Here is a 26,085-nt window from a genome sequence, read left to right as displayed (position 1 = left end):
ACAAACAAAGCATTGAATGTCCATGCAGACAAGAGAATCGGAGTACTCGCTCAGGTTATCAGTGTTTACCGATAAAAAGCCGAACGTCTTGTTGCCCTGCTGTCTGCAGCGACACAGAGCAGAAGGTGTCCTTGTCACATGGAGCACAAACACCCTCATGAGTCACATCTTCACTGCTGTAGATCACACATACAAATATTTCCACAAGTGTACAGTAACATGATCCCAGGAAGAAGTACTGTTTACACACAACAGTACGAGTACAGTACATAATAGTATTGTTTAGACCAACACTGTAGGTCTGAGACTTGCTGCACCCGCCTGAAGGTCATATGTCAAAGTCTGACCCGTCCAGACGGCCAGCCAGCTGCTGGCATGAGTTTATATTTGCTTCCCCGATCCATTGCTGGAGGGAGGAAGTGGCGAGGTAAGACAAAAAAACGGCGACTGGAGTGTCACTGAGGAAGAGACTAGACTTGAATTCCAGAACTGCTGCGTCAACGGAGATGAGGACGACGTTAACTGTCTCTGCAGACGCTGCCTGTAGAAGTTTGGAGGAGAGAGCCTTTTGTCAGGTTTTGTGACATTTTATGGCATAATTTACTGACTTTGTTTTTAAACATACTATAGTATGATTTAAAAAAAAACATACTATAGTATGACTTTAGGACATACTGTACTATAACTTCTGACATTATTTTGGACATACTATATTTTATATTACACATGAAACTGACTCACATTTTTATTATTTTTTTTCTATGCTACTATGCACCTTTTTATGACATACATAATACTATGACTTTTTTATTTTAATATACTATGCTTTTCTATGACATACTATACTTTGTACAGTGTCATAAACAATGGGGGGGGAAATGGTCAATCACTTTTCATGACATACTATTCTATGACTTTTTACTATGTTTTCTGATTTTTCTTTACATACACTGTGCCTTTTTATGACATACTATACTGTGATTTGTTGTGATTTTTTTTAAGTCATACTATAGAACCAACTTTCATGACATACTTACTATACTGTGACTTTTATTGACATAAAGGATTATTTTATCTTAAATGTGGACAGCCAGGTCACAAATATTATTTCATTTCCAAGTTTGGAATCAACATAAAATAATAATATAGGCTTCCAATCACAAGAGTTTACATGATAAATTAAGTTCTTCATTGTTTGAGATATAGAGAAGGTGTACGATCAATTTAAAAATAATAATAATAATAAAAATAATAGTAATACATTTGATATCACTCCTTTTTGGAGATGTAATAGGCTATTTTTTTACGTTGATTATTAATTTTGTTTATAAGATTAGTTTTTTGACAGCTTACTGTATTTACATTTCATTTTATTTGTTATTTTGTTTTATAACTTATTTGTAACAGGATTGACTGTTTCACTGTCCTATAAAATCAATCAACACAATTGCAATATGTATATTCCAATAAATACTATATTATGAATTTTTGTGACATACCAGACTATGTGACATTATTGATGACATACTTCACTATGACATTTGTATGACTTTTTTTTTTATCATTTTTTTATGACATACTACAGTATGACTTTATCACATTTTGTTTGACATACTACAAGGATTTTTCATGATTGTTTTTGACAAACTATACTATGGCTTTTCTATGACATACTATACTATGACAATGAAAACAATTCCAATATGTCTGCATTAAAGTGGCTATACAATGAAGTTTTTATTCATCTTTTCAACATACTATGCTATGACATGTTTTTATGACTATTTTCGACAATGACGTTTTTGTGACATTTTTTACAATAGGCTATACTATACTATGACTTTTTTACATTTTTATGACATACGGTACTTTGACTTTTTCTGAATTCTTTTGGCATACTAGACTACCGCTATGACCTTTAATGACACAAAATACTATCACTTTTTATGACGTACTTTAATATGACTTTATGACATAGTATATTATGACTTAATTACTTTTTGTGACTGATAAACAATTCATTCAAATTAATAGAATGTCTGTATAGTATGTAGTAAAAATATACGCCATTCAATGTCATAAAAAGTAATAATATAATATGTCATAAAATGTCATGAAAGATTCATATAATACTATATCATTACTGTCCTAGTATAGTAGCCAATGTCATAAAGTCACAAAAAAGTAATTGTATAGTCTGTCAAAAATGAATGTCATAAAGTGACAAAAAGTTAATAGTATAGTATGTCATAGGAAGCCGTAGTATAGCATAACAAAAGTACATCTTAGTTAATAGCAACATGTGATGAATTCATGGAATGGACACTTAAAATAGCCACAGCGTTGCGTAGCAGCCAGCTGTAATGACGACTGTTGTCGATGACTGCTGTCGGAGTGATGCGACTAAGGTATAGGTCGGTATAAATAGCACTTCTTCAGCTCTAATGTGTGGACGGATGCTTGTGTGCATGGGACAATCATCAACAGATAGTGTTGTGTAACTGAACTCACCAAGGATGCTGCGTTTGCACAGAGGACAGGTGTGATGCAGCAGCAGCCAGGGGTCGACACAATCTCTGTGGTACTCATGAAGACACGGCAGCACCCGTAGACACTGAGACAACAACACAAGAGACCACTTCTCCACTTGGCTGCCTGAACTCGACCAGGGAATTGATCCATCCGAGTCTAAATCAGAGCGTGTAGGTACGTATGTGGGCGTGTTGTCTGACCTGGTTGTTGTTGAACGGTTCCAGACAGACTGCACAGTTGTCCGTCTCCACCGCTTGGGAGGGGTCACACCACCGTTTGGGCTGACGATATGTTTTGGTCTTCAGGGACAACATTCTCTTCAGGACATCCTTTTTCGGAAAGAGCTGAACAAAGACAGCAGAAAATCATGTGCCATCTAAATAGGATGTGATGTCACCAGAAGCTGCTACGACTTTCCTTATGTAAAGGAAGGTCCGTTGCATCCTATGCTGAAGGAGATCTGAAAGGACCATTGGAGAACCTTCCTTTGCATTTAGAGAATTCGAACGGCTCTCATCATGGCGGCCACTTGTTTACTTCCGGGTCACTTCTATAGTTAGGAACCTTCCTAAGCAGAAAGACTATTCGACCGCAGCCCAAGCCTCTTGTGACATCACAAGGGACAGGACAAGTTCCTTTGTATTCCCCTTGACAAGCTCGTAAATGAAGTCCTATCATATAAATAACACAGCATAATGTATTTGACAATATTATTGAATTATTCATTTTAATCTGCAAAGTAACTAAAAGTATTTATTCAATGTATTGGAGTAAAAAGTACAATATTTAGAAAGTATTAAGTAGCAGAAAATGAAAATATTCAGTACAGTTATTGAGTAAATGTGCTCAGTAACTTCTAATGTTTAACCTGTGATATATGACCGTCAGTAAAGACCGAGTTTACCTCCAAGTCGTCGTTCAGCTCGTGGTACCGATACTGCCAGCGAGCCTGAACAATGACTCCGGTGCTGAGGATCAGAGCCACCAGGAGGACAGTGTCCCACAGCTGCTGCAGGTACTTCTACACATAAACAGAGAAGAACAGCAAATCCAATATGAAGCGCGATCACGATTTTGGCTTCCCACGATTAAATAAACATGATCAACTGTGATATTGGTCTTAAAAGGGCCTAGACTGCCAGGGGAAATGGCATTCACAACGTCTTTCACACATGCAGTAGACTTTGATGTGTAAAACATGACCCTCAATCCAGCAACTTTAAGAAAACGTGTACACAAGGCAGTTGATTTGTTTGTTCGGCCCCCCCACCTGGACCTGAGAGTTGGTCTCTCCCGTGCAGATGACCCCCTGCCACTCTCCGTAGCGACCTCCTCTCGATCGCCCGCAGCTGGACCACAATGTGAGCGTGGCTCCCTGCCCAACACACAGCAGCATGCGCTCAGTGTCAGCTCAGCCTGTCATCTGTTCACTCACCACCAGACGGCGCTAACAACTGAGAGAAACACTGTGGAGCTCACCAAGTTGTCCTGTAGTATTGTCTTGTATGTGATTTTAGCTGTCGCTTGAAGACCCCTGTACGGAGAGATCTGTCATTTAGTGCAAATAAAGATTGTGTTTTGGTGCCAATCCCAGAACAATACTCCTTATATTTTTTTGCTAAAAAAATATATTTTTTTCCAATAAAATTATAACACCATTTCATCACCGGTGATAATAGCTACACTAACAAAAAAAGCTACATAACTTATCCGACAAACAACATAAAATGAACAAAAAAGTCATGAGGTTCAGTTCACAGGTGGAGCTGAAATATTGCCTTAAAAAAGGTATAATGTGCAACAGCAGCACAAAACACTGTTTGAATTGAGAAAGCATGCGACATGATGTTATATAACTTGATGCACGTGAAAGTAACCTTTTCCATGTTGGCAGTAATGAATAATAAAGTGTTCTATACCTGAGCAGAGCTCCAATCAGCTTGGTGACATTTTCAGACGTCTGGATCACAATGATGGGCTTGGAAAGCACCTGAGACAGATCCATCTACAACAGAAACTGATTTTTAGGTTCTAAATATGACCTGGAAAAATTTATAATAATAATTATAATGATAACAACAACAATTGTATTTGTTTAGCACCTTTCGTACATAAAATGCAGCTCAAAATGCTTTATAGTATGGCCAGACAATAAAGAAGTTCTTGAAAATACAATAACAGAACCAAAAACATTTAGCAAAATAAAGTAGTAAAAATGTATGTAGAAAAAAATAATAATAAAAAACTTACTACATACCGGTAAACTATATTTCTGTCTAAATAAGAAGGTTGATCCAGAGTCTAGGAGCTTAATAGTTAAAAAGTTTGAATTGTATGAAGTGCTTTATCATCAAGAGACGTCTATGTGAGTAAAATAACCTTAAAATCAATTCTAAAAGAAATGGGGAGTTCAGGGCAGCTAAGACCAGTATTAACATGATCTCGTTTCCTGGTCTTTTTTCATCTCGTGGAATTGGTGTCTATTAAACTTATATTTCAATCAGGTTTTCTTTCAGAAATCAATATAATCCACAGTCTCTTCTCGATAGAGACCTGAAGTGCAACTGCCCAACATTGGACACACACAGTCACACAAAATAACTGCAGATGCCCTCAAAGCATGTGACCGACAGGGTTTTAGTAAACTATGATGAAAGAGTTGGTGATTGGGTTTGTGGAGATTTACCTCACTGACAGTGTTTTGGTTGAGAGCCAGAATGATCAGAGCAGATGCTCCCAGGACCAACGCTCGCTTCATCTTTAATAGAGAGAGAGGATGCATGTTAAGTTTGTTGTATAAAGGAATACCAATGTGAACCGTTTTCCCCAATATATATATATATATATATATATATATATATATATATATACCGGTATATATATATATGAGAAAAGAGAGAGCATGAGAGCATGAGAAATCATGCCGGAAATCATGCGGGGTATGTCCTCAGACCTGCTTCACAGGCGGAAATCTCAACCCCCCCCAACTCTAAGTTACGCCCTTGGATGTGTTTATGGAGCATTGTAAGATGATGCCAGAGGCGATTCTAGAGTCTGTTGGGGCCCCAAGCAAAATTTTCAGTGGGGCCCTTCTGACTAAACAATAACAATAATAATCTTCTAAATAATCTGACGCCAACGAAAGATGTATGAAACCAACGTTTTTTATATTCAAAATGTGCATATATAAATGTCAAGAACAATAAAAACCATATAATAACTAACTAGTTTATTTACACTTTATTTTTATGAGGAGGTCGGTTGAAAAAAAAAGTATCTTTTTTAATTCTGTCTTCCATTGTGGTCTTTAGCGGCAGTGGCGGCGGCGGCGGGCATCAAATTGATTTTTTAAACATTCATAAAACAGCCCTCGGGCCGAGTCTCGGGGGCCCCCTGGCAACTCGGGGCCCCAAGCAGTTGCCTGCCTTGCCTGTTCACAAACAGCGCCTCTGGATGATGCTCCTGTAATACAGCAACATTCGTTCAGGAGTGGTTCAGGAAACATCCTTGAAAGTAGTTGATGACTATCACCATTCATTTCCCGACACCTTTCCCGCTGAAGTGGACGCACTCATACATAAACACCTCTTTGACCGTCTCCCTCGCCAGCAGCCTACATATTGAAACAGCGCCACCAGCCCTTGGGCTCTCTGCTGTGGCTGACAATGGTATTGCAGCTAATTTTCTTCGGCCCCTTGGCAGTTTTGATGAGGATTCGATTCCATGAGCGACATTTAAATCATAACAACACGACCAAACTATGTGATTGCTGTTGTTTCCAGCAGACAATACTACTAAACGATGGTACATAGCTGCCGTGGCTCTCATAAATGTGACAAAGATTTCAGCCCACCTGAGCAATCGCCATACAACTGTTGAACGTGCCTTTTTTATGGATCTTTCATGTGCAATTTTAATACAGTCGTTTTACTTAGCGTTATAAGCGGTTACCCATAATCCCAAGCGGCAGCGTCATCGTCAGCGTTTATCATAAAAAAGCCGATCATTTGAAAAGTAAAGCGATTTTAGAGCTGAAACTTTATCTGGCAAGAGTCCTTGAGAGGGAGAATGTGTCACACATGGAAATGGCAGGTGGAGAAAATTGCGCACCCTGAGTCAAACGGACTGCACGTCGGAGGGGTATAAATACCGCGTGAGAACGCAGAGTTATTAATAGGTCCCATCGAACGTATATCAGCTCAGGTCTCAGTCAGCTGCGGTGGTAAAGGTGACGTAGGAGCAGGGTTACGATTAGTGAGTGCGCTGACTCTGCGTCGCTGACACTGGTGGTTAACCATACATCATCAAAGGCCTCAGTCCAATGCGTCGTTGCGTCGTTGATTGAGCCCATAAGAGCTGATGAAATTGATCATCCTGCAAACTACCCTGTCTGTGAGATCACCATTCTAGTTGGTGTGCTCATACTCGGTGTGGTACACATGATCAATGTCGTTCTGAGACTGGCAAAGTCGGGGACCTCATTTTTTTCCACATTGTCCAAAACAAAGACGTTGAGAGTATTATTAAAACTAAACAACGTTTTTTTTTTTTTTTTTTTTAAACTAAATCTAAAATCAGAATTTAAACTGTAGAGCATAAATGTGGAGTTTAAATGTCTGCAGATGAATAGAAAGAACATCATTAAGAGCTACTTTTACTCTCAAATTCTACACTTCATGTCTGGTGAAACATATTAAATCCTGTATTCACTTGTTTTTTTTTAAACTAAACAAAGCATGTGAAGCCACTCTTGGATCGATACAAAACACATATATATATATATATGCAATGCAATGCTGTTTTTCTGAAGCTCACGAAAAGTTGCATGTGATGATGAAAAAAAAAAAAGTTGCAGCATTGCTGTAGAGTAAACAGTTTGGAGTTAAATCAGGACAACCTCAAACATCTACAGCAGTAAAATGCACAGTTATGCCTATGAATCCATTGAACCAAATACTAAAACACTGCCTGGGACCATATTACCACAGAGTGTTAGTCACAGAGCAGAAAGGACCATTTTAAGTGTGCTTTTATATTTGACACTGTTGATGGATTAAGCCTACTTTATATTCCCTGATTTTAACATTGCATGCTTTTATTCTAACTGTCTTGTGCATTTACTCCCTGTCACCGTCACTATTTCTCGGTTGAAGTATGACTTTAAGCACGTATGACTTCAAGCAGCCTGGTTTATAAAACTATATCTGCTTTGTTCCAGTCATGAAATAAAAACAGCTCAGCAGCATTCTGTGTTCAGTGTAGCAGGAATGAGGTCGGCTTTCGGTTTTACAGGCTCAAATCTTCAACTCTAATGAAAAATAAAATTTGAATGAGTTGAAAGAATTAAATGCTGAATCAATTGAATGAATGTAATGCCCTAACATTTGTTAGCTATTTTTATTACTTATTTCTAAAATATCCATGCCTGGGAATTATGGGGTTTAGCTAACATTCAATAAAGTCTGTGGTGATAACTATCTATGTCTGTGGTGTCGTTCAAAGTCGGCAACTAAAGTCTTGTGTCTACAAACCACTTCCTGGTCATTTTAGGTCCGGGACTGAGCTTTCTGAAGACCTGCAAAGATGAGGCAATAAGTCCATATGACAAAGCATGCCATGGGTTGTGGTCGCAGGTTGCTTGCGGTCGCAGCAACCGCGGATCTGGATGGTGGCCAGGGGTGGCCGGCACCACCCTACACTGAATCCCGGCCCCATGCCCTGGTCCTCTTTGCATTTTTGAGACTTTTTTATCTTGCACGGAACTACGTTTCTTTTTAGAGGTGGAACTTTTCTCTACTGCAGCAAGAAACCTGGGACGTATCAAACCGACGCACATCAACACTGTGATGTATTTGCAATTGTGTCAGTTATGTTGTGATAAATGCACTGCACTTTGACTTTTTGCCATGTTAGAGCAGAAGGCCGACTTTTTGAAGCGGACCGCAAAAGCTGAGACCAACCTGCGCTTATTCTTAGAATCTGAGTTCAATATATACATGCAAGGCCTTTAGAAATCAGACTGACAAAATGAGTCAGAAATGATTATTTGATTGATTGAAAGAATCAGATCTGAATTTTAAAAATAAATTACAAAACTGTCTCTGAGTCTCTTATGATGTTTTGATGAAAAAAAAAATGAACTCATAGGTCACTGCAATAAATTGATCAAGTAAAAGTATATCTGACAATAACGCCACTGTCTATATTATTATTCTGGTGTAGAGTTATAGCGCGTACATGCCTTTAAATATTCCCGCATTTTCAAGATGCCTTCTTTCATTTTTAGATCTATGTGCCACCCCAAAATGACCTCTGGTCTCACCCTGGCTACCCCACTGAATATTCTCTAGCTCTGGCTCTGCCGATCCCAGCTGACATTGGGCAAAGGCGGGGTACACCCTGGACAGGTCACCAGTTTATCACAGGGCCGACATGTAGAGACAGACAACCATTCACACTCAGGTTCAAACCTACGGACATTTGAGAGTCACCAACAGTGTTGGGCAAGTTACTTCAAAAGCGTAATGCATTATTTATTACTTGTTACTGTCATTTCAAAGTAATTAGTTACATTACAATATTACTGTCTTTGAATCAGTGGCGTCAATTCAGCCAAAGCTAAGGTATGGCAAGGTTACTAGTCACATGACTTAACTACAGTATCCATCAATATACATGCCCAGCAAATAATCATAACAAAAGTGACAAGTCTGCTATGTAGCTTATCTGTGTGGTTAGGAAAATGTGAACTTTTTCAAATGCAGTCTGACTCACATCCCGCTAACATAACTATGGACACAAACACTTAACTACGCACGTTAATCAATCAATTCAGTCAAATGCGCCGTTACGCATCAAGCGGCAGGGTTAGAGAGCAGTAATAGCCTTTCTGACAAACACAATTTCACTCATTCTGTTCACTTCATTCACTATGTAATTGCAACAATATCACGTGAACATACCAGGTCAACTTAAAACTGTTAAAGTCCAAATGCAAAGAGGAGAGGGAGGGAGGGAGAAGAGGGTGCTGAGTGGCTAACAGCCTCGTTAACAGCCTGAATCCCGCCTTCACTACCTGGTCCTCCTCCCTCCCCTGCTGGGGAAACATTGGACCCATCACCTGCCTCTTTTTTTTTTTTTTATAAAAAAGATTCTAAAGTTATCTGCTTCCTTTTCATTTTAGTTAATTAGCTTAGCAAAACAAAAACGCGATAACAATAATGACCCAGCTCTGACCTCCGTCGTCTCGTCAGGGGGGGCTGGGAGATACCACATTTCAAGATATGGAGGGGGGATACAAGTGTTGGGAAAGATAATATCTAGAAAATCGATTGTGTTGTTCTAATTTTCACTTGTAGGTAATTTATATGTATTAAATAATAGATTAATCAATACAAATTGACAGAGTAATTCCATAAATGTATTAAAAAAATGAATATTTACATTTTTCCCCTGGAGCCAAGGTGTGGCAGCTGCCATACGAAAATACATGAAGTAAATAAGTTATCACATGATTTACAACAGTATTCATCCTTGTGGAACATTCCTGCCATCTTTTTATCTGTTTAGTCACTCTCATCCACGTACTGATTTAATTTGCCCAAAAGAGGTCGCTGTTCTCCCTTTGAATATCTCGTCATGGTTTTGAGGAGATTTGTTGTTGAGTTTCAATGATATCCTGCCAATTTAAATAGCTCTTAGAACATACGGTAATATTAAAAAAGGTATAATGTATTTTGAGGTTAGACACTGCTGCCTTGCATGTTGATGGAACAGAGGTGCAGAGAAGGAACAAAAGGCAATTAATGTGTATTACTGCCTTCTGCAGAGAATAAATGCTGGAAAACAAGTCCTTGGGTCCTTTCATGCCCTATCCACATCTGTTACAAAGGCAAACAACATTTTTGGAAATATTTACAAATGAGAAGCTGTCTTTAAATTTAAAGTAAACATAGATAATCCAATTAAAAAAGTGTTCCTCTTTGATTTTAGCTGAGTCACTGGATGAAATCCTGCAACTTCATGAACACAAATGAAACTGGAATGGCTTTAAAAACAAAGTTGATCCTCCACTATTAGCATATTGAAAGCCATTTCACTAAAACAAATCTTTCTTGCACGTGTACAAATATCACTAGGGTTGTTTCACATGCTAAAACATGTGTCTGCCGTGTCCTTTCAGCAACCCACCCAATAATCCAAACCAGCCACCACAACCCACCCAATATGATATCATAATTATTGATAATGAATGTTAAGTAAGGATAAGCGGTAGACAATGGATGGAAGCGGTAGACAATGTATCTTCCCAACAGGAGGTACAGTGCCTTGAAAAATTATTCATACCCCTTAAATGTATTTTATTGAGATTTTATGTGATAGACCAACACAAAGTAACACATAATTGTGAAGTGGAACGAAAATGATACATGGTTTACAAAAATGTAAGCAAATAAAAATCTGAAAAGTGTGGTGTGCATTTGTATTCAGCCCCCCTGTGTCAATACTTTGTAGAGCCACCTTTCGCTGCAATTACAGCTGCAAGTCTTTTGGGGTATGTCTCTACCAGCTTTGCACATCTAGAGACTGAAATTTTTGCCCATTCTTCTTTGCAAAATAGCTCAAGCTCAGCCAGATTGGATGGACAGCGTCTGTGAACAGAAACTTTCAAGTCTTGCCACAGATGCTCAATGGGATTTAGGTCTGGACTTTGACTGGGCCCTTCTAACACATGAATATTCTTTGTTTTAAACCATTCAATTGTAGCTCTGGCTGTATGTTTAGGGTCATTGTCTTGCTGGAAGGTGAATCTCCTTCCCAGTCTCAAGTCTTTTGCAGCCTCCAACAGGTTTTCTTCCAGGATTGCCCTGTATTTAGCTCCATCCATCCTCCCATCAACTCTGACCAGCTTCCCTGGCCCTGCTGAAGAAAAGCATCCCCACAGCATGAGGCTGCCACCACCATGTTTCACAGTGGGGATGGTGTGTTCAGGGTGATGAGCAGTGTTACTTTTCCGCCACACATAGCGCTTTGCATTCAGGCCAAAAAGTTCTACTTTGGTCTCATCTGACCAGAGCACCTTCTTCCACATGTTTGCTGTGTCCCCAACATGGCTTGTGGCAAATTGCAAACGGGACTTCTTATGTCTGATTTTCAACAATGGCTTTCTTCTTGCTACTCTTCCATAAAGGCCAGATTTGTGGAGTACACGACTAATAGTTGTCCTGTGGACAGATTCTCCCACCTGAGCTGTGGATTTCTGCAACTCCTCAAGAGTGACCATGGGCCTCTTGGCAGCTTCTCTCACCAGTGCTCTCCTCGCTCAGTCTGTCAGTTTAGGTGGACGGCCATGTCTTGGTAGGTTAGCAGTTGTGGCATACTTCTTCCATTTTTGGATGATGGATTGAACAGTGCTCCTTGAGATGTTCAAAGCTTTGGATAGTTTTTTATAACCTAACCCTGCTTTAAACTTCTCCACAACTTTTTCCCTGACCTGTCTGGTGAGTTCCTTGGTCTTCATGATGCTCTTTGGTGACTAGTGTTCTCTAACAAAGCACCTTCACAGAACAGTTGTATTTATACTGATACCAAATTACACACAGGTGGACTCTATTAACTAATTAGGTGACTTCTGAAGGCAACTGATTGCACTGCATTTTATTTAGGGGTATCAGAGTAGAGGGGGCTGAATACAAATGCACACCACACTTTTCAGATTTTTATTTGCTTAAATTTTTGTTAACCATGTATCATTTTCATTCCACTTCACAATTATGTGTTACTTTGTGTTGGTCTATCACATAAAATCTCAATAAAATACATTTAAGTTTGTGGTTGTAGAGTGACAAAATGTGAAAAAGTTCAAGGGGTATGAATACTTTTTCAAGGCACTGTACGCTACTGCTAGGACTCCAGTGCCACCACTCACGAGTCAAATCATGTTAACTGAACAGAAGTTAGTCCTACTTTCTGCTGTGGTGTGGTTAAGCCAGTTAGTCAGATTCTCCACACACACACACACACACACACACACACACACACACACACACACACACACACACACACACACACACACACACACACACACACACACACACACACACACACACACACACAGTTTTCATGACACACATACCAGGCGAGTGCATTATCTGCATAACGTAAATAATATATTTTTTTCATAGTTAGAGCCTTGATTATTTCCCCTCAAAGAACAGCTGTATAACATTTAAAAATAATTTCATAATTTTCTGTGTGTTTCCATAAATATGTGGGAAATAAATGTTGTTTATTTATATCTATATCTATATCTATATATATATATCAGAAAAGAGAGAGCATGAGAGCATGCGAAATCATGCCGGAAATCATGCGGGTAGACATTAGTACAACATTAGTAGCCTAGAGTGTGTTCACTTTTAACCATGTGTTTCTGGTGCGCCGTCACCATAATGTTTTGCTGGGCTGTTTTCATCTGTGTTTCTGTGAAGTGACTGAATAAAGCCTAACTGATCTTCATTTTTTCGTTGAGTAAAAATCTACTTTGAATTATGGAATTGATTAGAGTCGTTTCTTGTTGATATTTTTTGATATTTTATTACTTTTAAACATCTGTATTCTGTGTAATTTCTCTCTCCCTCTGCTTAGCGGGAAAGCGGGGACTTGGGATCACTTTTTCACAGCCTATATCCCGCTCTGCACAGAGATGCATTTATTTATAGGAACAGCATAGGCTAGTGAGCACCATAGATGTCTTCTACAAATCCCGACCACGTTTGCAAAGTTTGGATGAAAACAAATGCTGCAGGTCTGCAGTACACTGTCCATGGTGCTGAACCGGGGCCGGATTGGAAGATTCAGCGGGCTAGATATATTTAAATTATGCAAATCAGCGGGTGACACCAAACAACGTCTGCCCAAGCAAGTCAGAGCTTTTCTTTCTCTCACACAGTGACCTGGAGAGACGCAGCCGCATTTGAGAGGACGATCGCGCGTGTGTGCGCAATTGCGCATAGCGTGTGTTGGCCCCTCTCCACTACACAATACAGCTCGGCTCTAGTCTCGTCACCTCTCTGCTGCTGAGCACTGTGGGCCGAGCCGATGCATGTCTCTCTCCCCGGCCCGGGAGAGTTATCATACCGTACTGTGCGTGTGTGTGCAAGCGTGTGTGCGTGCGCGTGGAGTGCAGGGCACTAAAAAAATATTTGCACCGGGGCCTATCACCATGATATACACTACTGATTTCACTGATACTGAAAACATTAGATTTTGTCTTAAAAAAGTATTTTTCCATTTGTTGTTGTATTTGCCGTTTCTGTGCGTACATTGAAATTGAATCCTGGCGGCGCCACTGCGCCCTTGGATGTGTTTATGGAGCATTGTAAGATGATGCTCCTGTAATACAGCAACATTGGTTCAGGAGTGTTTCAGGAAACAACCTTGAAAGTAGTTGATGACTATCACCATTCATTTCCCGACACCTTTCCCGCTGAAGTGGACGCACTCATACATAAACACCTCTTTGACCGTCTCCCTCGCCAGCAGCCTACATATTGAAACAGCGCCACCAGCCCTTGGACTCTCTGCTGTGGCTGACAATGGTATTGCAGCTAATTTTCTTCGGCCCCTTGGCAGTTTTGATGAGGATTCGATTCCATGAGCGACATTTAAATCATAACAACACGACCAAACTATGTGATTGCTGTTGTTTCCAGCAGACAATACTACTAAACGATGGTACATAGCTGCCGTGGCTCTCATAAATGCGACAAAGCTTTCAGCCCACCTGAGCAATCGCCATACAACTGTTGAAAGTGCCTTTTTTATGGATCTTTCATGTGCATTTTTAATACAGTCGTTTTACTTAGCGTTATAAGCGGTTACCTATAATCCCAAGCGGCAGCGTCATCGTCAGCGTTTATCATAAAAAAGCCGATCATTTGAAAAGTAAATATATACTTTATATATATATATATATATATATATATGTATATATATATATATATATATATATATATATATATATATATATATATGCAATGCAATGCTGTTTTTCTGAAGCTCACGAAAAGTTGCATGTGATGATGAAAAAAAAAAAAGTTGCAGCATTGCTGTAGAGTAAAGTGCCCAACAGTTTGGAGTTAAATCAGGACAACCTTAACCATCTACAGCAGTAAAATGCACAGTTATGCCCATGAATCCATTGAACCAAATACTAAAACACTGCCTGGGACCTTTTACCGCAGAGTGTTAGTCACAGAGCAGAAAGGACCATTTTAAGTGTGCTTTTATATTTGACACTGTTGATGGATTAGGCCTACTTTATATTGCCTGATTTTAACATTGCATGCTTTTATTCTAACTGTCTTGTGCATTTACTCCCTGTCACCGTCACTATTTCTCGGTTGAAGTATGATTTTAAGCACGTATGACTTCAAGCAGCCTGGTTTATAAAACTATATCTGCTTTGTTCCAGTCATGAAATAAAAACAGCTCAGCAGCATTCTGTGTTCAGTGTAGCAGGAATGAGGTCGGCTTTCGGTTTTACAGGCTCAAATCTTCAACTCTAATGAAAAATAAAATTTGAATGAGTTGAAAGAATTAAATGCTGAATCAATTGAATGAATGTAATGCCCTAACATTTGTTAGCTCAATTACAATATACACGTTTCCCCCACATAGTGGCATTAATGACTTACCTGTAGAGATACTAATTTACAAATCTTAAAATTGAATTTTAAAATTGAACAACAGCTGCATGTTTGGACACAATCACTTATCAAAAATCTTAAACAAATTGTGGAAATGTACCTGATAGTGTTTGACGATTACCTTTTCTTTTCTTTCTATTTTTATTACTTATTTCTAAAATATCCATGCCTGGGAACTATGGGGTTTAGCTAACATTCAATAAAGGCTGTGGTGATAGCTATCTATGTCTGTGGTGTCGTTCAAAGTCGGCAACTAAAGTCATGTGTCTACAAACCACTTCCTGGTCATTTTAGGTCCGGGACTGAGCTTTCTGAAGACCTGCAAAGATGAGGCAATAAGTCCATATGACAAAGCATGCCATGGGTTGTGGTCGCAGGTTGCTTGTGGTCGCAGGTTGCTTGCGGTCGCAGGTTGCTTGCGGTCGCAGCAACCACGGATCTGGATAGTGGCCAGGGGTGGCCGGCACCACCCTACACTGAATCCCCGCCCCATGCCCTGGTCCTCTTTGCATTTTTGAGACTTTTTTTTCTTGCACGGAACTACGTTTCTTTTTAGAGGTGGAACTTTTCTCTACTGCAGCAAGAAACCTGGGACGTATCAAACCGACGCACATCAACACTGTGATGTATTTGCAATTGTGTCAGTTATGTTGTGATAAATGCACTGCACTTTGACTTTTTGCCATGTTAGAGCAGAAGGCCGACTTTTTGAAGTCCACAAAAATCCCTGTTGTCCGCAACAGTCTGGATACAGCTCAAGAGTTAGTGAGCTTCATTACAGCCTCCCCAAAGCGCCTGCAGTGTTTACTGAGCAACAGTAGCAGCAAAAAACGCCTCCAAAAGTTTTCAGACACACGCTGGTCTCAGCATGATATGTGCCCGTCTACAATAATCGAAAACTACGAGGACGTGGTAACCACACTGGCTGCGCTGAAAATGGACGCTGACGCCAAGTGCAGCTCCAAAGCATCCTCGCTCAGTTGGGCCATAGAGACATTTGAGTTCATTGTCTGCCTCATCATCACTCAGGAACTTCTTCACTGCCTAACACCACTGAGCAATGGGCTACAAAACCCAAAATGTGAACTGCCTATGGCTGCGCAAATGGCCACAGATCTCGTGACAGTGCTTGAGAAAAAAAGAAATGACTCCACATACGGCAATATATGGGGAAAAGCATGCTCGCTGGCTGCGCTTGTTGAAGTCGTCCCATCACTGCCGCGCATCGCCAAAAAACAAGCTCACAGGTCTAACACACCTGCAGAAAACCCACAAGAGTACTGGAAAAGGACCATTTTCTTGCCGTTCATCGACCACCTGACCACAGAAGTGAGAGACAGAGTATGCCTTGCATTGCCACGTCTTAAAGCCCAGTACCTTCTCCCTGAGAAACTGCCACTGCTGACAGACAGTTTATGGATGGAGATAAAGGAGGAGTATGGTGCGTTGATGCCCAGTGCTGACACTGCAGACGTGGAGCTGAATCTATGGAGGCAGCACAACAGGCCGAAGGATGACACACCTGTCACCAGAGAGTGTGACATTCTCCAAGTTCTGAGACTAACTGCACACTTCTATCCTAATGTGCATACTGTCATGAAGGTCCTCCTAACAATGCCCGTGTCCACTGCCAGTGCTGAGCGTTCATTCAGCTGTTTGCGTCGCTTGAAAACATACCTCCGGAACACCATGACAGACAAGAGACTGAGTGGACTTGCCCTGTTGAACATTCATCGTGATATTCCTATCGATTCTGAGGCCATTCTGCGGGAGTTCGACGTGACAGGGAGGCGTAGGCTTTATTTCAAATAGACAGGAACATTAGTAGCCTAGAGTGTGTTAACTTTTAACCATGTGTTTTTGGTGTACCGTCACCATAATGTTTTGCTGGGCTGTTTTCATCTGTGTTTCTGTGAAGTGACTGAATAAAGCCTAACTGATCTTCATTTTTTCGTTGAGTAAAAATCTACTTTGAATTATGGAATTGATTAGAGTCGTTTCTTGTTGATATTTTTTGATATTTTATTACTTTTAAACATCTGTATTCTGTGTAATTTCTCTCTCCCTCTGCTTAGCGGGAAAGCGGGGACTTGGGATCACTTTTTCACAGCCTATATCCCGCTCTGCACAGAGATGCATTTATTTATAGGAACAGCATAGGCTAGTGAGCACCATAGATGTCTTCTACAAATCCCGACCACGTTTGCAAAGTTTGGATGAAAACAAATGCTGCAGGTCTGCAGTGCACTGTCCATGGTGCTGAACCGGGGCCGGATTGGAAGATTCAGCGGGCTAGATATATTTAAATTATGCAAATCAGCGGGTGACACCAAACAACGTCTGCCCAAGCAAGTCAGAGCTTTTCTTTCTCTCACACAGTGACCTGGAGAGACGCAGCCGCATTTGAGAGGACGATCGCGCGTGTGTGCGCAATTGCGCATAGCGTGTGTTGGCCCCTCTCCACTACACAATACAGCTCGGCTCTAGTCTCGTCACCTCTCTGCTGCTGAGCACTGTGGGCCGAGCCGATGCATGTCTCTCTCCCCGGCCCGGGAGAGTTATCATACCGTACTGTGCGTGTGTGTCCAAGCGTGTGTGTGCGTGCGCGTGGAGTGCAGGGCACTAAAAAAATATTTGCACCGGGGCCTATCACCATGATATACACTACTGATTTCACTGATACTGAAAACATTAGATTTTGTCTTAAAAAAGTATTTTTCCATTTGTTGTTGTATTTGCCGTTTCTGTGCGTACATTGAAATTGAATCCTGGCGGCGCCACTGCGCCCTTGGATGTGTTTATGGAGCATTGTAAGATGATGCTCCTGTAATACAGCAACATTGGTTCAGGAGTGTTTCAGGAAACATCCTTGAAAGTAGTTGATGACTATCACCATTCATTTCCCGACACCTTTCCCGCTGAAGTGGACGCACTCATACATAAACACCTCTTTGACCGTCTCCCTCGCCAGCAGCCTACATATTGAAACAGCGCCACCAGCCCTCGGACTCTCTGATGTGGCTGACAATGGTATTGCAGCTAATTTTCTTCGGCCCCTTGGCAGTTTTGATGAGGATTCGATTCCATGAGCGACATTTAAATCATAACAACACGACCAAACTATGTGATTGCTGTTGTTTCCAGCAGACAATACTACTAAACGATGGTACATAGCTGCCGTGGCTCTCATAAATGTGACAAAGCTTTCAGCCCACCTGAGCAATCGCCATACAACTGTTGAAAGTGCCTTTTTTATGGATCTTTCATGTGCAATTTTAATACAGTCGTTTTACTTAGCGTTATAAGCGGTTACCCATAATCCCAAGCGGCAGCGTCATCGTCAGCGTTTATCATAAAAAAGCCGATCATTTGAAAAGTAAAGCGATTTTAGAGCTGAAACTTTATCCGGCAAGAGTCCGTGAGAGGAAGAATGTATCACACATGGAAATGGCAGGTGGAGAAAATTGCGCACCCTGAGTCAAACGGACTGCACGTCGGAGGGGTATAAATACCGCGTGAGAACGCAGAGTTATTAATAGGTCCCATCGAACGTATATCAGCTCAGGTCTCAGTCAGCTGCGGTGGTAAAGGTGACGTAGGAGCAGGGTTACGATTAGTGAGTGCGCTGACTCTGCGTCGCTGACACTGGTGGTTAACCATCCATCATCAAAGGCCTCAGTCCAATGCGTCGTTGCGTCGTTGATTGAGCCCATAAGAGCTGATGAAATTGATCATCCCGCAAACTACCCTGTCTGTGAGATCACCATTCTAGTTGGTGTGCTCATACTCGGTGTGGTACACATGATCAATGTCGTTCTGAGACTGGCAAAGTCGGGGACCTCATTTTTTTCCACATTGTCCAAAACAAAGACGTTGAGAGTATTATTAAAACTAAACAACGTTTTTAAACTAAAAAAATAAATCAGAATTTAAACTGTAGAGCATAAATGTGGAGTTTAAATGTCTGCAGATGAATAGAAAGAACATCATTAAGAGCTACTTTTACTCTCAAATTCTACACTTCATGTCTGGTGAAACATATTAAATCCTGTATTCACTTGTTTTTTTTTTTAAACTAAACAAAGCATGTGAAGCCACTCTTGGATCGATACAAAACGCATATTATATATATATATATATATATATATATATATATATATATATATATATATATATATATGCAATGCAATGCTGTTTTTCTGAAGCTCACGAAAAGTTGCATGTGATGATGAAAAAAAAAAAGTTGCAGCATTGCTGTAGAGTAAAGTGCCCAACAGTTTGGAGTTAAATCAGGACAACCTTAACCATCTACAGCAGTAAAATGCACAGTTATGCCTATGAATCCATTGAACCAAATACTAAAACACTGCCTGGGACCAGATTACCACAGAGTGTTAGTCACAGAGCAGAAAGGACCATTTTAAGTGTGCTTTTATATTTGACACTGTTGATGGATTAGGCCTACTTTATATTGCCTGATTTTAACATTGCATGCTTTTATTCTAACTGTCTTGTGCATCTACTCCCTGTCACCGTCACTATTTCTCGGTTGAAGTATGATTTTAAGCACGTATGACTTCAAGCAGCCTGGTTTATAAAACTATATCTGCTTTGTTCCAGTCATGTAATAAAAACAGCTCAGCAGCATTCTGTGTTCAGTGTAGCAGGAATGAGGTCGGCTTTCGGTTTTACAGGCTCAAATCTTCAACTCTAATGAAAAATAAAATTTGAATGAGTTGAAAGAATTAAATGCTGAATCAATTGAATGAATGTAATGCCCTAACATTTGTTAGCTCAATTACAATATACACGTTTCCCCCACATAGTGGCATTAATGACTTACCTGTAGAGATACTAATTTACAAATCTTAAAATTGAATTTTAAAATGAAACAACAGCTGCATGTTTGGACAAAATCACTTATCAAAAATCTTAAACAAATTGTTGAAATGTACCCGATAGTGTTTGACGATTACCTTTTCTTTTCTTTCTATTTTTATTACTTATTTCTAAAATATCCATGCCTGGGAACTATGGGGTTTAGCTAACATTCAATAAAGGCTGTGGTTATAACTATCTATGTCTGTGGTGTCGTTCAAAGTCGGCAACTAAAGTCATGTGTCTACAAACCACTTCCTGGTCATTTTAGGTCCGGGACTGAGCTTTCTGAAGACCTGCAAAGATGAGGCAATAAGTCCATATGACAAAGCATGCCATGGGTTGTGGTCGCAGGTTGCTTGCGGTCGCAGCAACCGCGGATCTGGATAGTGGCCAGGGGTGGCCGGCACCACCCTACACTGAATCCTGGCCCCATGCCCTGGTCCTCTTTGCATTTTTGAGACTTTTTTTTCTTGCCCGGAACTACGTTTCTTTTTAGAGGTGGAACTTTTCTCTACTGCAGCAAGAAACCTGGGACGTATCAAACCGACGCACATCAACACTGTGATGTATTTGCAATTGTGTCAGTTATGTTGTGATAAATGCACTGCACTTTGACTTTTTGCCATGTTAGAGCAGAAGGCCGACTTTTTGAAGCGGACCGCAAAAGCTGAGACCAACCTGCGCTTATTCTTAGAATCTGAGTTCAATATATACATGCAAGGCCTTTAGAAATCAGACTGACAAAATGAGTCAGAAATGATTATTTGATTGATTGAATGAATCAGATTTGAATTTTAAAAATAAATTACAAAACTGTCTCTGAGTCTCTTATGATGTTCTGATGAAAAAAAAATTAACTCATAGGTCACTGCAATAAATTGATCAAGTAAAAGTATATCTGACAATAACGCCACTGTCTATATTATTATTCTGCTGTAGAGTTATAGCGCGTACATGCCTTTAAATATTCCCACATTTTCAAGATGCCTTCTTTCATTTTTAGATCTATGTGCCACCCCAAAATGACCTCTGGTCTCACCCTGGCTACCCCACTGAATATTCTCTAGCTCTGGCTCTGCCGATCCCAGCTGACATTGGGCAAAGGCGGGGTACACCCTGGACAGGTCACCAGTTTATCACAGGGCCGACATGTAGAGACAAACAACCATTCACACTCAGGTTCACACCTACGGACATTTGAGAGTCACCAACAGTGTTGGGCAATTTACTTCAAAAGCGTAATGCATTATTTATTACTTGTTACTGTCATTTCAAAGTAATTAGTTACATTACAATATTACTGTCTTTGAATCAGTGGCGTCAATTCAGCCAAAGCTAAGGTATGGCAAGGTTACTAGTCACATGACTTAACTACAGTATCAATCAATATACATGCCCAGCAAATAATCATAACAAAAGTGACAAGTCTGCTATGTAGCTTATCTGTGTGGTTAGGAAAATGTGAACTTTTTCAAATGCAGTCTCACTCACATCCCGCTAACATAACTATGGACACAAACACTTAACTACGCACGTTAATCAATCAATTCAGTCAAATGCGCCGCTACGCATCCAGCGGCAGGGTTAGAGAGCAGTAATAGCCTTTCTGACAAACACAATTTCACTCATTCTGTTCACTTCATTCACTATGTAATTGCAACAATATCACGTGAACATACCAGGTCAACTTAAAACTGTTAAAGTCCAAATGCAAAGAGGAGAGGGAGGGAGGGAGAAGAGGGTGCAGAGTGGCTAACAGCCTCGTTAACAGCCTGAATCCCGCCTTATACCTGGTCCTCCTCCCTCCCCTGGAGCCAAGGTATGGCAGCTGCCATACCTTGCCATACCCAATTGACGCCCCTGCTTTGAATTGTAAGGCATTACACTACTTTGACATTACTTTTGTATTACTTTTCGCCAAAATAAAAGGAAATATGGATTTGTGTTCAATGCAGCTCATTACAGGAGGTGATGTGGTATGGCATAATGACTGAGCTAGGCTTAAGGCTAACAAAAGTACAATATAATGTTGCAGTTATAGCTCATGGTGCAATACATTTTATAATAGAAATACAGTAACTTTAGGTATTCATATTGAAATCAATAGAGCTAGAGCCTACTACTGTAGATTGTAAAAAAAAGTCATGACAGGATACACAACCCTTTTTACATTTCGATCCCTGATTTATTGAACTAGAATGTTCTTCGTATCCTTGTCTCTGACGTATTCAAAATAATGAGCGTATGCCCATCTCGCGAACGTAGAGTCCGACTCTGCTGCTGCCCTCGTTTTTTGTATAAAAACAACACACCAATTGATTTCGGGTTAAAAATGCATTGTAACACGCATTACTGAGAATTGTACCGAGTTAAATATTACCAACTTTTTTTGTAACGCCTTACATTCCCGCGTTACAGCAAAAAGTAACGCATTACAGTAATGCGTTACTTTTGTAACGCGTTACTCCCAACACTGGTCACCAATAAACCTATCCCCATTCTGCACGTCTTGGGACTGTGGGAGGAGGAAGCCTGCATAGAACCGGAGAGAACCCACGCTAACACGGGGAGAGCACCAGAGGTACACACAGAAGAAGAAACCCAAACCGGGACTCCAACCGGCTCCTCTTGCTGCGGCGACAGCACTATACACCACTGCACGCAGTTCAGTTCAGGAGTAATAATAATCATAATAATAATAATACATTTTATTTGTAATGCACTTTATGTTTACTGAAAAATCTCAAAAGTGCTACAAAAGAAATGTATGTCCCTTTTTAAAACAATCAATTTGGAGTATAACTTTGTCACGTGATCATCTGTCATGCGATTTCCAGATCAGCGGGTTTGGGCAGTGATCATTTTCATGTGTCCCCTTTTTTTCACACCGTGGAGTCGAATTGGCCGATGGCCCAGTGGTTAGAGCGGGTGCTTAGGCATAAATGCACAATGCGCACGCGCAGGATACTCAGGCCCGGTATTCACCGGTTCGAATCCAGCTAGGATCAGATGCAGACTCCGTCATTGTGGGCCAAACTCCTCGCCTTGTTTCAGACTAGTGTCCCCTATTCAGCCAACTTTCTTGTCTTGGCTGCAGTCTGTGAACCGCTGCAGGAGCTCACTTTAGTCCACTAAGTCATTTTGCTTTGTATTAGTGGTATTTTGGAGTGGGGATGAAACCCTCCAACGTGTGAGGGGCTCAGCAGCCTCTCAGGAAGGAAATGAAACAAAAGAGAGTATTAGTAGGTGAGTAGTGGTTTACCAGAGGTAGGCCTATGTGCTACAGGCAAACAATCTTGTTGGTCGTCAAAGTTAGCTTCCAAATTATTATTAACAAGCTATTACTTTTGGAGAGTACAAATGAACGCAGGCAAGTTACAAGGTTTTAAGTTCTAAAATTAGCAATACGTGACATTTTTAGGAGGTATGATAATATAGTGAAAAATCTGTTTAAAAATCTGTTTAAAAATCTGAAAAGTGTGGTGTGTATTTGCAAATACACACCACACTTTTCAGATTTTTATTTGCTTAAATTTTTGTTAACCATGTATCATTTTCGTTCCACTTCACAATTATGTGTTACTTTGTGTTGGTCTATCACATAAAATCTCAATAAAATACATTTAAGTTTGTTGTTGTAGAGTGACAAAATGTGAAAAAGTTCAAGGGGTATGAATACTTTTTCAAGGCACTGTACGCTACTGCTAGGACTCCAGTGCCACCACTCACGAGTCAAATCATGTTAACTGAACAGAAGTTAGTCCTACTTTCTGCTGTGCTGTGGTTAAGCCAGTTAGTCAGATTCTCACACACACACACACACACACACACACACACACACACACACACACACACACACACACACACAGACACACAGTTGTCATGACACACATACCAGGCGAGTGCATTATCTGCATAACGTAAATAATATATTTTTTTCATAGTTAGAGCCTTGATTATTTCCCCTCAAAGAACAGCTGTATAACATTTAAAAATAATTTCATAATTTTCTGTGTGTTTCCATAAATATGTGGGAAATAAATGTTGTTTATTTATATCTATATCTATATATCAGAAAAGAGAGAGCATGAGAGCATGCGAAATCATGCCGGAAATCATGCGGGTAGACATTAGTACAACATTAGTAGCCTAGAGTGTGTTAACTTTTAACCATGTGTTTCTGGTGCGCCGTCACCATAATGTTTTGCTGGGCTGTTTTCATCTGTGTTTCTGTGAAGTGACTGAATAAAGCCTAACTGATCTTCATTTTTTCGTTGAGTAAAAATCTACTTTGAATTATGGAATTGATTAGAGTCGTTTCTTGTTGATATTTTTTGATATTTCATTACTTTTAAACATCTGTATTCTGTGTAATTTCTCTCTCCCTCTGCTTAGCGGGAAAGCGGGGACTTGGGATCACTTTTTCACAGCCTATATCCCGCTCTGCACAGAGATGCATTTATTTATAGGAACAGCATAGGCTAGTGAGCACCATAGATGTCTTCTACAAATCCCGACCACGTTTGCAAAGTTTGGATGAAAACAAATGCTGCAGGTCTGCAGTGCACTGTCCATGGTGCTGAACCGGGGTAATTTCCCCCTCAAAATAGACAGATGAAGTCTGACCATCAAATGATTTATTTTGTGTGTTCTTTAGATAATGCTCTATAACCTCTGTGATTATGAGCAAGTCTCTTCTCTTATACACAAAGTTATGGAGGGAAACAGATTATGTCAGACCGTTTACCTGTCTGACAGAATTTGTATCCCCCCCTCAAAATAGACAGATGAAGTCTGGTGATTCTACCAATTACTTATGCAAATTTGGTGAGGTGAAGACGGTGTCAGGAGGCGGAGTCAGTAAAGTCCGCACAGTTTTTTCAGGGTGTCAAGAGTGAAAAAAATTATTGACTTAGAGCTGCTAGATAATGGATCCGAAAGACTACACAGAGATTGTCAATTACAAAGTCAAAAATGAATACCCAGAGAATTTATCTAAGAGAGACAAATTTATTCTTCGGAGAAAAGCATCTTTGTACGTCGTTGAAGGTAAGATAACACAAGCAACAACAAAACATTCACAACATAAAGGACCTCCTCATTATTTACTGTTGATGAATAGCACCAACACCCGTCAACACCTTTACATACACCCGACAAACAAGTCATTGACTGTCATTGACGCTGCCCTACATTGTAATGCAACAATATTGCATTTGAGAGAGTGTATTATGTTAGTGAGTGGTAAATTGTCAGACCATTAAGTAAACGTATATGACTTCCCTAACAATTAGCCACTCTGCTGGCTGCTGGATGTGACTCGTTTTTAACACGTTTTTAAAACAATGTCTCCTACAGTATCAACAACACACTGTAAAAGTATCCACTTCAATATAACCAAGTTCTTAAAGCATTTAATTAAAATGACTCCTTTTGCAGACATTCAGACAGACTTATATTAAATAGCCAAAGAGTTTTGGAACGCTTTAATCGTTTATTAATGCAATGCAATTTATTGGATCATGATTATGTTGTATGTAAAATATTTGTCTGAAACGTAGCCAAGTTGTCCAATAAATGGAGTGGGATGTAATGTACAAGTACCTTACAACCATAACATGAGTAAATGTAGCTACTTAGTATATTCAGTACATCTTGTTGGTTCTATAATGTGTTAGAGAGATGTGATAGTAGCATGATTATTGCAAGAAAAATGTCTTGGTATCAATAGTCTATTGATGTCATATCATATCTTGCAAATCCAACTGTTTATTGTTTCCATTTAGGAGGAGAGCTATACTACTGGCGATACAAAGGCACAGCCAGAAGCCTAAAGACCAAGGTGGTCTGTGGTGCTGATGAAGCCACTAAAATCTTTCAGGACTTTCACGATAGTCCTATTGGGGCACACGCTGGCCAGACCAAAACACGAGAGAGCATCTCCCGAAGATTCTACTGGCCA

General features: G+C 40.1%; 1 protein-coding gene across 1 annotated transcript; it reads right to left on the bottom strand.

Moving 5' to 3' along the window:
• Positions 1 to 484: 484 nt before the first annotated feature.
• Positions 485 to 5,290, bottom strand: LOC311023072 (RING finger protein 215-like; the record flags this gene model as incomplete). The annotated part of the gene is made up of 8 exons (XM_084024738.1): positions 485 to 541; positions 2,512 to 2,614; positions 2,733 to 2,876; positions 3,437 to 3,553; positions 3,803 to 3,907; positions 4,012 to 4,066; positions 4,452 to 4,537; positions 5,219 to 5,290. The coding sequence occupies 8 exons, from the start codon at positions 5,288 to 5,290 to the stop codon at positions 519 to 521; spliced, it is 705 nt and encodes a 234-aa protein (XP_083880864.1). The 3' UTR covers positions 485 to 518.
• Between the last annotated feature and the right edge of the window lie 20,795 nt (positions 5,291 to 26,085).

Source organism: Eutrigla gurnardus, assembly GCF_963514095.1.
Source record: "Eutrigla gurnardus genome assembly, chromosome: 13".
NCBI classification, from domain to species: domain Eukaryota; kingdom Metazoa; phylum Chordata; class Actinopteri; order Perciformes; family Triglidae; genus Eutrigla; species Eutrigla gurnardus.
Note: the sequence above shows the minus strand (reverse complement) of the source record. Positions and strands in the feature narration are given on the sequence as shown.